Here is a 16,220-nt window from a genome sequence, read left to right as displayed (position 1 = left end):
GCCTCATCAAGCCTCTTGAATGATAAGATGACTTGGATAATGAATGCTAATTAACAAGGCATTCCTTTTACATGTGTAATTACATTAATAATCTAATGTATATTAATTGAAGGATTTTTAGGATTAAGCTGAACAAAAAGTACAGTTGGTGAAGCTGGAACATCTGCTAATTGCACAAATCCCTGAAGATCTATTCCTTATTACTAACAGCAGTGCACCCCAGTCAACAGACTGAAACCCCATAATTAAACTTTAAAAAGATAACAAAATTGTTTGAATATACACATATAAAACTGGTTATTATTTTAGACTTTATTCTTTTTTACGATTAGAGTAATGAGATCTTGACAGGCCTCATTGATTATAAATCCTACCTTCATCCGCATATGCCAGAATTGAACGTGCTCGCATCTGTTTACCATCTGTTGTTTTCCCAGAGCAAGTATATGAACATGATGACCACTCTGACCATTTACTAAGGACACAATCTCTTGGGCAAGATACCTCACATGATGCTGGCACCGGGTATGTAGCTTTTCCACAGAAATTCCTGTCTACAACTTCTCCTAGGGAAAGAAGAAATCACACAAAATAAAATCAACAATCTCCATTGAAAGTAAATCAGAATTCACTTGATTCAAGATGTAAACATTATGGAAGGTTAAAAGTAAATGTACTATTTACCATAGTTATAGGATATTCTAGTGTTATTTTAAAATCAATAGGTAGATTGTAAATTTCATACACAGTTGCAATCTCCAAAGTCAACTAAAATCACAATTTCCATGTATAGACATCTAAATAGTGCTATTAAGATGATGGGGATTTCTAAAATTAAAATCTTAGCTAATGTTGGCAGCATCTTTATTTATGGTAAAAATGTCACCTGCTTAAGAAATAAAATTAAGAAATTGTGATTAAATAGCACATTTAAGAATGTCAAAACCCTTCACAATCAACGAAGATCTCTGAAATCATATTACTGTTATAATATGGGCAACATTACAGAGACGTTTCATAGAAGGGGCATAAATAACAATGTAATCAAGATAATATTTTTATTAGTAATATTAGTTGGGATATATTTTGGCCAGAATAACAGGTGACCAGCCAGATGTCGTGGTGCACATAGGCACCAATGACATAGCAAGGAAGAGTGAAGAGGTCCTGGACAGTGAGTATAGAAAGCTTGGTAGGAAGTTGAAAAGCAGGACCTCAAGGGTGGTAATCTCAGGATTGCTACCTGTGCTAGGTGCCAGTGAGGGTAGGAATAGGATGCTCTGGAGGAGGAACAAGTGGATGAGGAACTGGTGTAGGGGGCAGGGTTTCAGATTTCAGGATCATTGGGACCTCTTCTGGGGCAGGAGGGACCTGTACAAGAGAGACGGGTTACACTTGAACCACAGGGGGACCAATATCCTGTCAGGGAGGTTTGTTAGTGCTATTGGGGAGGCTTTAAACTAGATTTGCAGGGGGAATGGAACCAGAGTGCCAGAGCTGACAGTGTGGCTGGAGTGAAAATAAATGATATTGAAAGTTTAAGCAAATCCGCTGATAGAAAGGTTGTGAGTGGTGGTAAAAATCTTCTGTGTATATATTTCAATGCTAGGAGTATTGCGGGGAAGGCGGATGAGTTGAGGGCGTAGATTGACACGTGGAATTATGATGTTGTAGCAATTAGTGAAACTTGGCTACAGGAGGGGCAGGACTGGCAGCTTAATATTCCAGGGTTCTGATGTTTCAGATGTGATCGAGGCAGAGGAATGAAAGGTGGGGGAGTAGCATTGCTTGTTAGGGAAAATATTACAGCAGTGCTCAGGCAGGACAGATTAGAGGGCTTGTCTACTGAGTCCTTATGGGTGGAGCTGAGAAACAGGAAAGGTATGGCCACATTAGTGGGATTGTATTACAGACCACCCAATAGTCAACGAGACTTGGAAGAGCAAATCTGCAGAGAGATAGCAGGCAACTGCAGGAAACATAAAGTTGTGGTGGTAGGGGATTTTAATTTTCCATACATTGATTGGGTCTCCCACACTGTTAGGGGTCTAGATGGTTTAGAGTTTGTAAAATGTGTTCAGGAAAGTTTTCTAAATCAGTATATAGAGGGACCAACTAGAGGGGATGCAATATTGGATCTCCTGTTAGGAAACGAATTAGGGCAAGTGACGGAAGTTTGTGTAGGGGAGCACTTTGGTTCCAGTGATCATAACGCTATTAGTTTCAATTTGATCATGGACAAGGATAGATCTGGTCCTAGGGTTGAGGTTCTGAACTGGAAGAAGGCCAAATTTGAAGAAACGAGAAAGGATCTAAAAAGCGTGGATTGGGACAGGTTGTTCTCTGGCAAAGATGTGATTGGTAGGTGGGAAGCCTTCAAAGGGGAAATTTTGAGAGTGCAAAGTTTGTATGTTCCTGTCAGGATTAAAGGCAAATTGAACAGGAATAAGGAACCTTGGTTCTCAAGGGATATTGCAACTCTGATAAAGAAGAAGAGGGAGTTGTATGAAATGTATAGGAAACAGGGGGTAAATCAGGTGCTTGAGGAGTATAAGAAGTGCAAGAAAATACTTAAGAAAGAAATCAGGAGGGCAAAAAGAAGACATGAGGTTGCCTTGGCCGTCAAAGTGAAGGATAATCCAAAGAGCTTTTACAAGTATATTAAGAGCAAAAGGATTGTAAGGGATAAAATTGGTCCTCTTGAAGATCAGAGTGGTCGGCTTTGTGCGGATCCAGAGGAAATGGGGGAGATCTTAAATAGGTTTTTTGCGTCTGTATTTACTAAGTAAACTGGCATGAAATCTATGGAATTGAGGGAATCAAGTAGTGAGACCATGGCATCTGTACAGATTGAAAAGGAGGAGGTGCTTGCTGTCTTGAGGAAAATTAAAGTGGATAAATCCCCGGGACCTGACAGAGTGTTCCCTCGGACCTTGAAGGAGACTAGTGTTGAAATTGCGGGGGCCGTGGCAGAAATATTTAAAATGTCGCTGTCTACGGGTGAAGTGCCGGAGGATTGGAGAGTGGCTCATGTTGTTCCGTTGTTTAAAAAAGGATTGAAAAGTAATCCGGGAAATTATAGGCCGGTGAGTTTAACGTCAGTAGTAGGTAAGTTATTGGAGGGAGTACTAAGAAACAGAATCTACAAGCATTTGGATAGACAGGGGCTTATTAGGGAGAGTCAACATGGCTTTGTGCGTGGTAGGTCATGTTTGACCAATCTGTTGGAGTTTTTCGTTGAGGTTACCAGGAAAGTGGATGAAGGGAAGGCAGTGGATATTGTCTACATGGACTTCAGTAAGGCCTTTGACAAGGTCCCGCATGGGAGGTTAGTTAGGAAAATTCAGTCGCTAGGTATACATGGAGAGGTGGTAAATTGGATTGGACATTGGCTCGATGGAAGAAGCCAGAGAGTGGTGGTAGAAAATTGCTTCTCTGAGTGGAGGCCTGTGACTAGTGGTGTGCCACAGGGATCAGTGCTGGGTCCATTGTTATTTGTCATCTATATCAATGATCTGGATGATAATGTGGTAAATTGGATCAGCAAGTTTGCTAATGATACAAAGATTGGAGGTGTATTAGACAGTGAGGAAGGTTTTCAGAGCCTGCAGAGGGACTTGGACCATCTGGAAAAAATGAGCTGAAAAATGGCAGATGGAGTTTAATACTGACAAGTGTGAGGTATTGCACGTTGGAAGGACAAACCAATATAGAACATACAGGGTTAATGGTAAGGCACTGAGGAGTGCAGTGGAACAGAGGGATCTGGGAATACAGATACAAAATTCCCTAAAAGTGTCGTCACAGGTAGATAGGGTCGTAAAGAGAGCTTTTGGTACACTGGCCTTTATTAATCGAAGTATTGAGTATAAGAGCTGGAATGTTATGATGAGGTTGTATAAGGCATTGGTGAGGCCGAATCTGGAGTATTGTGTTCAGTTTTGGTCACCAAATTACAGGAAGGATATAAATAAGGTTGAAAGAGTGCAGAGAAGGTTTACAAGGATGTTGCCGGGACTTGAGAAACTCAGTTACAGAGAAAGGTTGAATAGGTTAGGACTTTATTCCCTGGAGCGTAGAAGAATGAGGGGAGATTTGATAGAGGTATATAAAATTATGATGGGTATAGATAGAGTGAATGCAAGCAGGCTTTTTCCACTGAGGCAAGGGGAGAAAAAAACCAGAGGACATGGGTTAAGGGTGAGGGGGGAAAAGTTTAAAGGGAACATTAGAGGGAGCTTCTTCACACAGAGAGTGGTGGCAGTATGGAATGAGCTGCCAGACGAGGTGGTAAATGCGGGTTCTTTTTTAACATTTAAGAATAAATTGGACAGATACATGGATGGGAGGTGTATGGAGGGATATGGTCCGTGTGCAGGTCAGTGGGACTAGGCAGAAAATGGTTCGGCACAGCCAAGAAGAGCCAAAGGGCCTGTTTCTGTGCTGTAGTTTCTATGGTTCTATGGTTCTATGGAATAACGTCCACAATCTTCAATTTTCTGGCTCCATTGAGAGGGCAGATGGAGACAGCAGTATGAAGTCTCATCCACAAATCAGAACGATCAACTGTGCAATATGTCCTCAATACAGAACGAAAGTGTTAGATTGGAATTTGTGCTAAGTTCTCTGAAGTCAAGTGACTTTTATTTTTCTTATCTTTAATGGTCCATCTAAATAGTTATTGCTGGCACCATCTATAAGTGCATTCTATTTAATCAAACAGACAAATCTGATGACACGGCCAAAACCTGCAACCTCTATCACTGCTATGATAAGTGCAGCACCATATCCCACCTGTTCCACTCCAAATCACCATCGCACTGATTCAGAAATACATCACTAGACTTTCACTGATGCCCTGATTCTGAAACATATCACCAGACTTTCAATGATGCCCCGATTCCCAAACTTATCACCAGATTTTCATTGATGCCGAGTCTAAATAACGGACTCCCTGTTCAACAGCACTGTGAACCTGCCTACAGCTGAAGTACTGCAGCAGTTCAAAAACGCAGTCATTATCTTATTAAAGGTAATTAAGGAAGGGCAATAATTGCTGATCTTGCCACCGATGCCCTGATCCTTAAAAATACATAAATAACATAAAGAAAAAGAATGTGCAAACTATTTGAGATTTTAGAAAATTGGCATGGCAGGTAGAATTTTACAGGATTGAATGTCTCATCCATAAATTATTCAATAAGCACATTGCTATTATGGCCTGTCTCAAATTAATTTATATCCTTGTGACACAGAGGGAAAGATGACTCTTCTCATTGATAGAACCAATTTTATCAGGGGAGGGGGCACCCATGTGGGCTCCAGCTATTCCTGCCTTTTCATTAGTTCATGTTCCATGTCTTCCCTGGTAATGCTCCTCTGCTACATTGATAACTGCTTTGGGGCTGCTTCATGCACCATGCTGAGCTCAACGATTTTATCAACTTTGCCTCCAACTTCCATCTTGCCCTTAAATCCATTTGTAAAATTGATGGCACCTCACCCACACCTCCTTTCTTGAGCTCTCTAACCATCTCTGGCAAAAACTCAACGAACATCATTTATAAATCTGCTAATTCCTACAGCTATCTTCCCATCTTATCTCCCTTAAAAATGCTATTCCCTTTTCTCCGTTCCTTCGTCTCCGCTGCATCTGTTCCCAAGTTGAGGTTTTCCTTTCCACGACATCAGAGATGTCCTTTTTCTTCGAAGAATGGAGTTTCCCTTCCACCATTGATGCTGCCCTCACCCACATCTCCTCCATTTCCCAGATATCCACACTTATCCCATCTACCCGCCACCTTAACAGTGACAGTGTTCTGTTGCGTCTGTGCTCAACTACTGTGCTCAACTGTGTTCAATTAAATAAAAGCAAGGATGTGGGAGATGGCTTTAACTGGTATATTCACATTGGAGAGAAAAGAGAGAAGGGGGGTAGGGAGGGGGGAGGGAGAGGGAGAGGGAGAGTGAGAGGGAGAGAGAGAGAGAGGGGGAGGGAGAGAACTCAATGCACATGGGCAGACAACAGATCAATATGTAGTCATAAGGTGGGAGAGACATTGCTCTAACAGAAATAGATCCATACATTACAAGGTCCTCTTGTTCTCAGCTACCACCCCATCAGCTTCTGCATCCAACACATTGTTCGCCGCAACTTCAGCCATCTCCAAAGGGATCCTAACACCAAACACATCTTTATCTCAAAATAATTTCCAGTTTCTGAAGGGACCACTCCCTGTGATTCACTTGTCCTTTCATCTCTCCTTACTAATTTCCCTCCCAACACTTATCACTTGCAAGCAGCCAAAGTGCTACACCTGCCCATTTACCTCCTCCCTCACCTCAAATCAGAGCCCCAAACAGTCCTTCCAGGTGAGGCCATATTTCACCTTTGAATCTGCTGGGGTCATCTATTGTATCCAGTGCTCCTGATGTGGCCTCCTTGACATTGACAAGGCACATCATAAATTGGGGGACAGTTTCAATGAGCATCTCCGCTCCATCTGCTAAAAGTGGAATGTCCCAGTAGTCCAACATTCTGATTCCTATTCCCATTCTGGCATGTCGGTCCACGGCCTCCTCTTGTGCCACAATGAAGCAACACCTTATATCCAATCTGGGCAGCCTCCAACTTGATTACATGAATATCAATTTCTCCTTCTGGTAAAAACTTTTTCCCTTCCTCTCCCTCTTCCTCTATTCCACACTCTGGCCTGTTAGCTCTTCTCACCTGCCTATCACCTCCCCACAATGCCCCTCTTCTTTCCCTTTCTCCTATGGTCTATTTTCCTTTCCTTTCCAATCTTTTAATCTCCAGCCCTTTACCTTTCCCACCCTTCTGGCTTCACCTATCATTTTCCAGCTATCCTTCTTCCACTCCCTCACCTTTTATTCTGGCGTCTTCCCCTTCCTTTCCAGACTTAAAGAAGAGTCTTGGTCCAAAACGTCGACTGTTCACTCAGTTCCATCGATGCTGCCTGACCTGCTGAGTTCCTCCAGCATTTTGTGTGTGCTGCTTTGGATTTCCAGAATCTGTAGAATTTCTTGTGTTTCCAATTTTATTACAGCTCCATTTCACAATGGTTCCACAGGACAATAACTTTGCAGTCTCAGTCATGTTTTCTTCCGCACACCTTTGTTTTACTTGCCTCGGCTTCCATATTTGAATTAAAATGATGATTATGCATCAAAGTTCTTCACTGACTGTAAAGTGTATTGTGATTTCCTGAGCCCCGGTAAGTTCTACATTAATATAATGTAGAAAAGATGCTGAACAATTAAATCTTTACTTGTAAAGTGGAGTTGAAATCAAGAGCCCAGGCAACAGATCGGTGGGTCATTCTCTTTAAAAAGCTTGGGTGATGACTAGACAATAACAGACCGATTTTCATCACCCCAATGAAACTTAGAAAGAATAAATCCAATCTTGTATTCAACCTACAATTTAAAACACCTTTTGCATTCAACTTAGATAGAATTTAAAACAGTTTTTAAATAGTAAAGGAAGTTAAGTACAGCTTGAAGCCCTCCATTGGTAGGGGTCAACCATGGATGCTGTGTGCCATCTATTTACGTGATACACGAGCCAGTACATGAGCAGTATAATGTGGAGAGCAAGCTGTTGCCCACGCAGCAGGCGCCCTCTCTCCACACAGATGAAGAATCCATAGGAATGGCAGAGACCGATACAGTTTGGCACTAGACACGTCACAGGAGTCACTAGTCATCAGTGAACTCAACGTAGGACTGCCTTAGGGACTCATAGTCATAGTCTATACTTTATTGATCCCGGGGGAAATTGGTTATTCCCCCGGAAATTCCAGCTCGGGGTTTACTCCCAAAGCCTTACCCGTGAGTGGGTATAGCTGCAAGGCAGTGGAGGTTTGAGATCAGAGTTTTCTGAAGTACAGTGAGAGATAGAAAAAATACAGTATTGAGTGAAAAAAAAAATTCACCATCAGTGCCTTGTAATGTTTCAGATTTATGATTATAAATTATTATATCAATCCCTGTCAGACACATGGCCTTTATTTGAAAATTAAATAGAAGGAAACATATTTTGATTTCAATATTTTAACAATTGGAGGGCTGCTTAATGTTTATTCTAATAAAACAATGGTATTTCCTCTTTCCCAAGGTATTTAAATAAAAGATATTCAAAAGTGTGCTTCATTGAAATAGTGCCTCTGAATGGGCTTGTTAAATAATGCTTAAAGTATTTTACAATCCTGAAATGTAAAGTCAGATGTCAAAAGTCTATTATATTCTCATAAAATATTCAACAAAAGAGAATATAATTGAACTTCCTTTAACTCGACTGTCATGTACAGAAACTCAGTTGAAGTCCTTGAACTACAGGTAAATTAACGAAAATAAACAATGGGCTAAAGCTGAATTTAACGTTACTCTCATTGGAAGCTTTCTTTTGAATTCAAGACAAATGGAGCCAGAGAGCAGCGATAAATGTTTACAGTTATATCTTTGCTTGAAAACAATAGGAACTCCCTTACAGCTGTGCTAACATGCGTTGAGTTAGTTGATGTCATCAAGTTGATCAGGTTATTCATAACGATAAGATTTTCTACAGCGTTGCAATATTTCACATGTTCCTCATCCTGGTAAGGACACTGAGAAGTCCAGAGATTTTGAGGAAATCCTGGGAAGCCTCAGGGTTTGTCCTTATTGTGTACAAGAAATATATCAAGATTTGGAAGCAATGAAGTATTTTAAGTGTGTGGTAGGAGATTCTCTTCCAGGAATTAGTAGGTTCTGCCAATGTTTCGGAGGACTGAAAAATTGCAAATGTCATTCCACTCTTCAAGAAGGGAGGGAGGCAGAAGAAAGGAACTTAAGGCCAGTTATTCTGACCTTAGTGGTTGGAGTTGATTGTTAAGGATGAGGTTTCAGGATATTTGAAAGCACATGATAAAAAAAGGCCAAAGCAAACATGGTTTCCATGAGGGAAAATCTTGCCTGAAAAATCTGTCAGAATCTTTGAAGAAATAACAAGCAGGATAGACAAAGGAGAATCAGTGGATATTGTGTACTTGGAGTTTCAGAAAGCCTTTGATAAGGTGCCACACGAGGTTGCCTAACAAGCTACGAGCCCAAAGTATTACAGGAAAGATTCGAGTATGGATAGAACATTGGCTGATTGGCAGGAGGCAAAGAGCGGGAATAAAGGGAGCCTTTTCTGATTGGCTGCCAGTGACTAGTACTGCTTCGCAGGGATTGGTGTTTGGATGTCTTCTTTATATATTGTATGTCAATTATCTGGATGATGGAACTGATGGCTTTGCGGCCAGGTTTGTGGACAATACAAAGAGAGGTGGAGAGGCAGGTTGTGTTCAGGAAGCAGGGAGGCTGCAGATGGAATACAGTGACAGGAAATGTATGGTCATGCACTTTTAATAGGAGGAATAAAGGCATAGATCTAAACTGGGAAAAATTTTAAAAATCCAAGGTGCAAACAGACTTAGGAGTCCTTGTACAGGATTTATAAAGGGTAATTTGCAGCAGAGTCAGTGCTGAAAAAGGCAAGGACAATGTCAGCTTTCATTTTGAGAGTTTCAGAATATACAAACAAGCATGATGATTTATAAGGCACTGGTGAGGCCTTCAACTTGGAGTATTGTGAGCAGTTTTGAGCCCCTTATTTAAGAAAGGATGTGCTGACTTTGGAGAGGATTCAAAGGAGGTTCATGAAAATGACTCCAGGAATGAAAGGTTTATCATATGAGCAGTGTTTGATGGCTCTAGTCCTGTACTTGCTGGAATTTAGAAGAATGAGTGGGGATCTCATTGAAACCTATTTAATGTTGAACAGCCTCGAAAGAGTGGATTTGGAGAGGATGTTTCCTATAGTGAGGGAGTCTTGGACCAGAGAGCACACCTCAGAATGTTCATTTAGAAAGGAGGTAAGGATGTGGCTGTGGAGGCGATGTTATTGGGTGTACTTAGGGCTAGACTCAATGGGCCAAATGGTCTCATTCTGCTACTGATTCTTACGGTTTTATGGTAAAAGCCAAGAAATTGGATTTCATCTATCTTTGCCCTTCTGAATTTCCTTTAAGTTTAATGCAATTTCGTCCTACAAAAAAAACATGAAATTTGCTGAAACAACAAGTAAAGTTCCATTAAGGCAATTAACATCCATAATGAAACATTATAATGGGATCTAATGGGACCACACTCAATTTAGCATATTGTAACTGCTGAAAATCAGTTTTGTACAATGAAAGAAAAACTTATCCACTTACAAACCTTCTCGCCAAGACAGCCAATCAGTGGCAAAACACATTATAGCTGTTATGGAGGATGGAAAGCTTCCATGTTCACATAGCTAAATAGCTCTTGGTTCAAGAAATAGATGCCTGGGGTGTCGTTCTATCAATCAGAGTGGGGGTGGAGCAAGGTTGATGGGAGACTGTGAGCACCAGCAGAATTAGAAGATCCTGGCTGGAGGAGACTAGGATACCGTCAGCCAGGAGTGAAAATCTCAGAAGTATAAAGCAGGCTAGGTTGACATTTTATAATCCTACCAGAAATATCAAAGCAAGGTTGGGGCCAATACCAGTGCTACCCTTTATACTAACACTTACTTAGAATGTGCATGCAGAAAAAAAGAAAATATACTCAATTTTTTAAAATACAATTCATGGCCTTCACCTCTCCTACAATACGTCCCACCATTGACATTTTATCCCCTCCACTGCTCAGACAAAAAAAATGATTCAAAAAGATACATATTGAAAAGATTAGTAACACCATTATGGAAGATGGGAGCTCTTCTTCTACAAGAGCAAGTGTGTTCCACCCACCCCTGCATTTATGCCTCTCTTCAATGGAAACAGAGATCAGATGAGATTGTACAGAGAATTACAAACCTCTATGAAGAATGAAGAATACCAGACACTTGTGGGTAGGAATCTATCATCCAACTTAGCTTGGGGTATACAGGTTGAAACAATTGTGGTATCTGAGTGCCATGGGATTGCACCATCAGCTAAACACATCCTTTAAAGATTTAGAACACTACTGCGGTCCGAGGTTCCCATCTGCTTCAAAAGGGCAGCAATTGTTATGATGCATAAGAAGGGCAGAATGAGCTGCCTCAATGACTATTACCTAGTGGAACTGACATCTATTGTTACTGTTGTTTCGTATGGCAGCTGTTTTTCGCTTCATACTTGTGATTAGTTTTTGTCAAGCTGCTCCTCCAGCTCGTGACCGCATCGATGGACTGTGGCAAAGCCGTCTTGTATCTTGGTGAGAGGGCATCTTTAGACCTGGTGGAGGACGTCCTGGGTTGGGGCACCACAGAGGCAAGCTGGGGCTTGTCGGGTGCCCCATCGGTGTAGTGTTTGCACTGTTTTGGCACATTGACTTCTGTGTCTATTTGCACATGTCCAGTTTTTCCTGGCAGCTGTAGTAAATCCCGGGAGGAGCGAGGTGGGGTCATCGATCAGATCTCTGCCGGGGTGGGGGGGGGGGGTTGCCAGTATTGGTGCCATTGCGTGTTCATCACAGGAGTCAAGGTTTTTCAAGATGCAGAAAGGTCCTTGGGATCTGGGAACGGAAGTTGAAGGAGTGTTTTTTTTTGATGAGTTTACAAACTGGAATGTTGTTGGGCATATTTTGGATATGCTTGTAGAATTTTGCTGAAGCTGCTCTTCTACATATCTCTGGGGGTGCTACTCCGCTCATTGTTGAGAGCCATTGGACAGGTGTGGATCTTCGAGCTCCTGAGATTATTCTCATAGAAGTATGGAAATATGTACTGATGACGTTGCTGTGAGAACTTCTCTGCCAGGTGGGTGTGCAATATTTGGCGACGGAGAAACTTGGTGCTATGCTAGATGTTTATAAGACTGACTGCTCAGCACCTCATTTGGTTCCTGCTATCTTCCTGATCATGGCTATTCTGGATTTTAGTTTCTATGCAACATTTTGAAGGTGGATCCTGTATGAGAGAGTGTGATCTAGTGTGACTCCTAACTACTTTGGGTGTGGATCATTGGGTAGCTTCATGTTCCAGGGCATCAACGGTTCAGAGGATCTATCCTGGGCCCAGCACATTGATGGAATCGTGAAGAAGTCATGTCAGTGGCATGGTAGTATAGCAGTTATGACAATCCTTTACAATGCTAGTGATCAGCGATTGGGGTTCAATTCCTGTTACAATTTGCAAGGAGTTCTCCATGTGACAGTGCGGGCTTCCTCCCACATTCCAAAGACATAGAGGGAGGAGGTACAGAAACTTGAAGGCCCACTTTCATGCTCCAGGAACAGATTCTTCTTTTCTGGCATCAGATTTCTGAATTGTTCACAAGTGCATGAACACTACCTTATTATTCCTTTTTGTGCTATTAATTTATTTAAGAAATTAGCTTTATCTGCCATGCGTACAGTTAAAACATCAAAATGTACAGCGAAATGAGCTGTTTTCATCAAACCAAATCAGCAAGGATTGTGCTAGGCAGTCCACAAATTTTGCCACACTTCTCAGGTCAACATGGCGTGCTCACAATTTGCTATTCCAAATCATATGTCTGAGGAATGTAGGAGGAAACCTATGTACCAAATCCTCACAGGCAGTAGTAGTTCACTACCATGCCACTCTACTCCAAAGTTCAACATACATTTATTATCAAAGTGTGTGCACAGTATACAACCTTGATATTTGTCTCCTTACAGGCAGCCACGAAACACAGAAACCCAAAAGAACCCATAAAAAAAAGCCTGTCAAACACCTAATGTGTAGAGTGGAAAAAAGAAAGAAATTGTGCAAACAATAAAAGTAAGTAAATAGCATTTAAAATGGAAGTGAGCTGGAAACAAAGCCTACAGCAGGCCGCAGCCTCAGCCTCAGTTTAGCGCATAGGAGAGTAAATGTTGTGGAGCCTGCAGATACAGAACCTGGAGGAGCCGGAACAGACCACAGACTCAGGCATTGTTCAGCACAGACTGGAGTAAACGTTGTGGAGCAGCAAGCAGAACCAACCCGACCCTCACCTTTGGTTCTGACACCCTGCCTTTTCAATCCATCTGGCCTAGCATTTAAATCGTCCAATCATTGAGTCACCCCTGCTCTAAGACCTTGGACCTGTCACATTGATACTCTCTGGGCCTCGACCGCACCGCCACGATTTGACCCATATCCAACCTCTCTAAATCAGCCTGGCGCTTAGATTGATCAAACCTCGCTCTCAGTTCAGGTGGCCAGGCCTCGAATCTGCCTCCCCTCCACTCTAACTTTGCTCTTTCTGCTCACCATGACTTCTCTTCGAATATGCCTCGATCTTGCCCCGACTTAGCCTCACACCCACATGCTTTGATCCTTGACTCATTCTCGTTCGCCTCTTCATTACTTGTAGTGATCATTTACCATATTTTTTTTTCAGAAAAGGTGTAATGTTATTAGTCAGGAATTTAGCTGCACTCCTTGTTTTGTTAACCACCAGTAAGTAGTTGCTCGCCTTCAGCAGTGCCATCTTAAACCAGAAGATTTTGTAATACAGGTGTCCCCCGCTTTTCAAATGTTGGCTTTACGCAACCTCACTGTTATGAAAGACCTACATTAGTACCCTGTTTTCACTTTCAGAGGGTGTTTTCACTGTTACGAAAAAAAAGCAGCGCGCGATAAAAAATCAGCGCGAAAAAAATCAGTGCGTGATAAAAGGCAGCGCGTGCCCCGAGCAGCCGCTCTCCCCCCGGATTCGACAGCATTGCTTTAACACGAGCCTGTGAGCAGCCGTTTGCAAGATGAGTGCTATGGTATCGGAAAAGCCTAAAAGAGCTTGTAAGGGTGTTACACTTAGCATAAAACTAGACATAATTAAGCGTTTCGGTCGTGGTGAACCAAGTAAGGACTAAGTGAGTTTGGCTTGTGGAAGCTGACGAGCATGATGTTGAAGAGGTTTTGGCATCCCATGACCAAGAACTGACAGATAAAGAGCTGATGCAACTGGAAGAAAAAAGGATAACAATTGAAGCCGAAAGAGTAATGATAAAGTACGACTTTAATTTTGAAAGGGTACGTTGGTTTAGGGGATATTTGCAGGGTGGTTTGAGTCCTTATTAAAGAACTGTGTGATAGAAAAATGCGTGAGGCTCAGCAGTCAAGCAAGCCTTCCATATCAGCCACAGCAGACGACGAACCCTGACCTTTGACATCGAGGCGGGCATTCATAGGAGATGAGCTGCCTGCTCTAATGGAAACAGACGATGACCCCAGGCCACAGACAGATACTGATTTGTGGAGAATGCAACAGTAGCCGGGAGGCACACAGCACATCTTTAAGAAAAAAGCCAAAATAAACATGCTAATTAATTAGCTGCCGCCGACACGTAATTGTCGGCCCAGATCAAAGGCGATGCAATCGGCAATTGGCACTGGTCTGGGCTGACAATCACGTGCCGGGCAGCACCTAATTAATTAGCATGTTTGTTTCGGCTTTTTTCTTAAAGATGAGCTGTGTGCCTCCCGGCTACCGCTGGACCCCTGCGTGCTTCACGGCAATGTATCGGGTCGGCAGCCTGGAGGATGGGGGCTACTGCACCACCCCAACCTGCGACGACTCAGTCTAACACACCATCATCAGTGTGCTCAGCAAGCTATCTTCCCGATTCAGGTAAGTGATACTACACTGTACATACATTATTTCTACTTTATATCGGCTGTGTGTTTTTACGTGTTATTTGGTATGATTTGGCAGCTTCATAGCTTAAAGGTTACTGGAGAGCGCTTGTGCCATGTTTTTGCCAACAGCGCTTGCGTGAGATTTTTGCTACGGAGAACAGTTCAGCAATGATTATGGAAAACTATTTCTACTTTATATAGGCTGTGTATTTATCATATCATTCCTGCTTTTACTATATGTTACTGTTATTTTAGGTTTTATGTGTTATTTGGCATGATTTAGTAGGTTATTTTTAGGTCTGCGAACGCTCACAAAATTTTCCCATATAAATAAATGGTAATTGCTTCTTCGCTTTACGACATTTCGGCTTACGAACCATTTCATAGGAATGCTCTACCTTCAGTTGGCGGGGGAAGCCTGTATATAGATTTTTTTGTCTTTGCACTGTAGTATTGACAACAAACAACAAATGTCATACTAAATGCCAGTGATAATACATCTATTCTGAAATTCTTATTCTGAACATTGATGCCCTCCCTCAATAAATCACCAATTTACTTCCAGCTGGGACCCCAAACAACGTGTCAGTCATCCTTGTCTGCTCTTGGGCAGTGGTCTATGTAGATCAAGGGATGTCAAGCTCATCTGTGCAGACACAAAGTGACCAGGGCACAGTGACTGAGAACATAGTGATCTGCCTCTCAAATGCTCAAATCCATTTATCAGATTAAGGAACATTTGAACTCTCCTGCAGGCCCACCATTCACTAAAATCACAGATTATCTTTTACCTCTGAGTGTTTTTTGTATACATATCCTGTACCTTTGATTCCCTGAACACCGTCACCGATCATGTGGATGGCCAGAAGCTTTTCCATCAGGGCTGAAATGGCTAACACAAGGGGGCATAGTTTTCAGGTGTTTGGAAGTAGGTACAGAGGGGATGTCAGGGTTATCTTTTTCACACAGAGAGTGGTGGGTGCATGGAATGCACTGCCGGCAGCCATGGTGGAAGCGGATACAATAGGGTCTTTTCAGAAACTCTTAGATAGATACATGGAACGTAGAAAAATAAAGGGGTATGCAGTAGGGAAATTCTAGGCAGTTTCTAGAGTAGGTTACATGGTTGGCACAACATTGTGGGCCATAAGGCCTGTAATATGTTGCAAATTTCTGTGTTCTATGTTCATTGAAAAATCATACCAATCTGGTTGCAAAATGTGAGAAGCAATTGGGTGTTTAAGCTCAAACTCAAATATAATGGTTTTCTAATTTTTTGACCAGTACCTGGAAATGCCCTATCAACTTTTGCACTATAGTGATTTCATCCACAAATCACCTCTACCATGATCGTCTCCAAGTTAAATTGTTTTCTTGTATAATTTGCACATAAAGAACTGATTGAAATCATAGCAACACACATCAAAGTTGCTGGTGAACGCAGCAGGCCAGGCAGCATCCGTAGGAAGAGGTGCATAGTTTTTGATCTGCATTTGCTGCTACATGCATTGAGAAAACCTAGGGATTGGGAATGGTAGGACAGATACATTATTCAAAATACTTAGAAACTATGCTAGAG

At 42.0% G+C, this 16,220-nt stretch overlaps 1 protein-coding gene across 2 annotated transcripts in view; it reads right to left on the bottom strand.

The window, feature by feature from the left end:
• Positions 1-16,220, bottom strand: part of LOC134344277 (thrombospondin type-1 domain-containing protein 7A-like) — a 438,835-nt gene that overhangs the window by 136,922 nt on the left and 285,693 nt on the right. For both annotated transcript variants that reach the window (XM_063043785.1, XM_063043786.1), the window contains exon 7: positions 375-566. In XM_063043785.1, coding sequence (XP_062899855.1) covers positions 375-566 — 192 coding nt within the window. The remainder of the gene's footprint in view (positions 1-374; positions 567-16,220) is intronic.

Source organism: Mobula hypostoma, chromosome 3 (genome assembly GCF_963921235.1).
Source record: "Mobula hypostoma chromosome 3, sMobHyp1.1, whole genome shotgun sequence".
Lineage (NCBI taxonomy): Eukaryota > Metazoa > Chordata > Chondrichthyes > Myliobatiformes > Myliobatidae > Mobula > Mobula hypostoma.
Note: the sequence above shows the minus strand (reverse complement) of the source record. Positions and strands in the feature narration are given on the sequence as shown.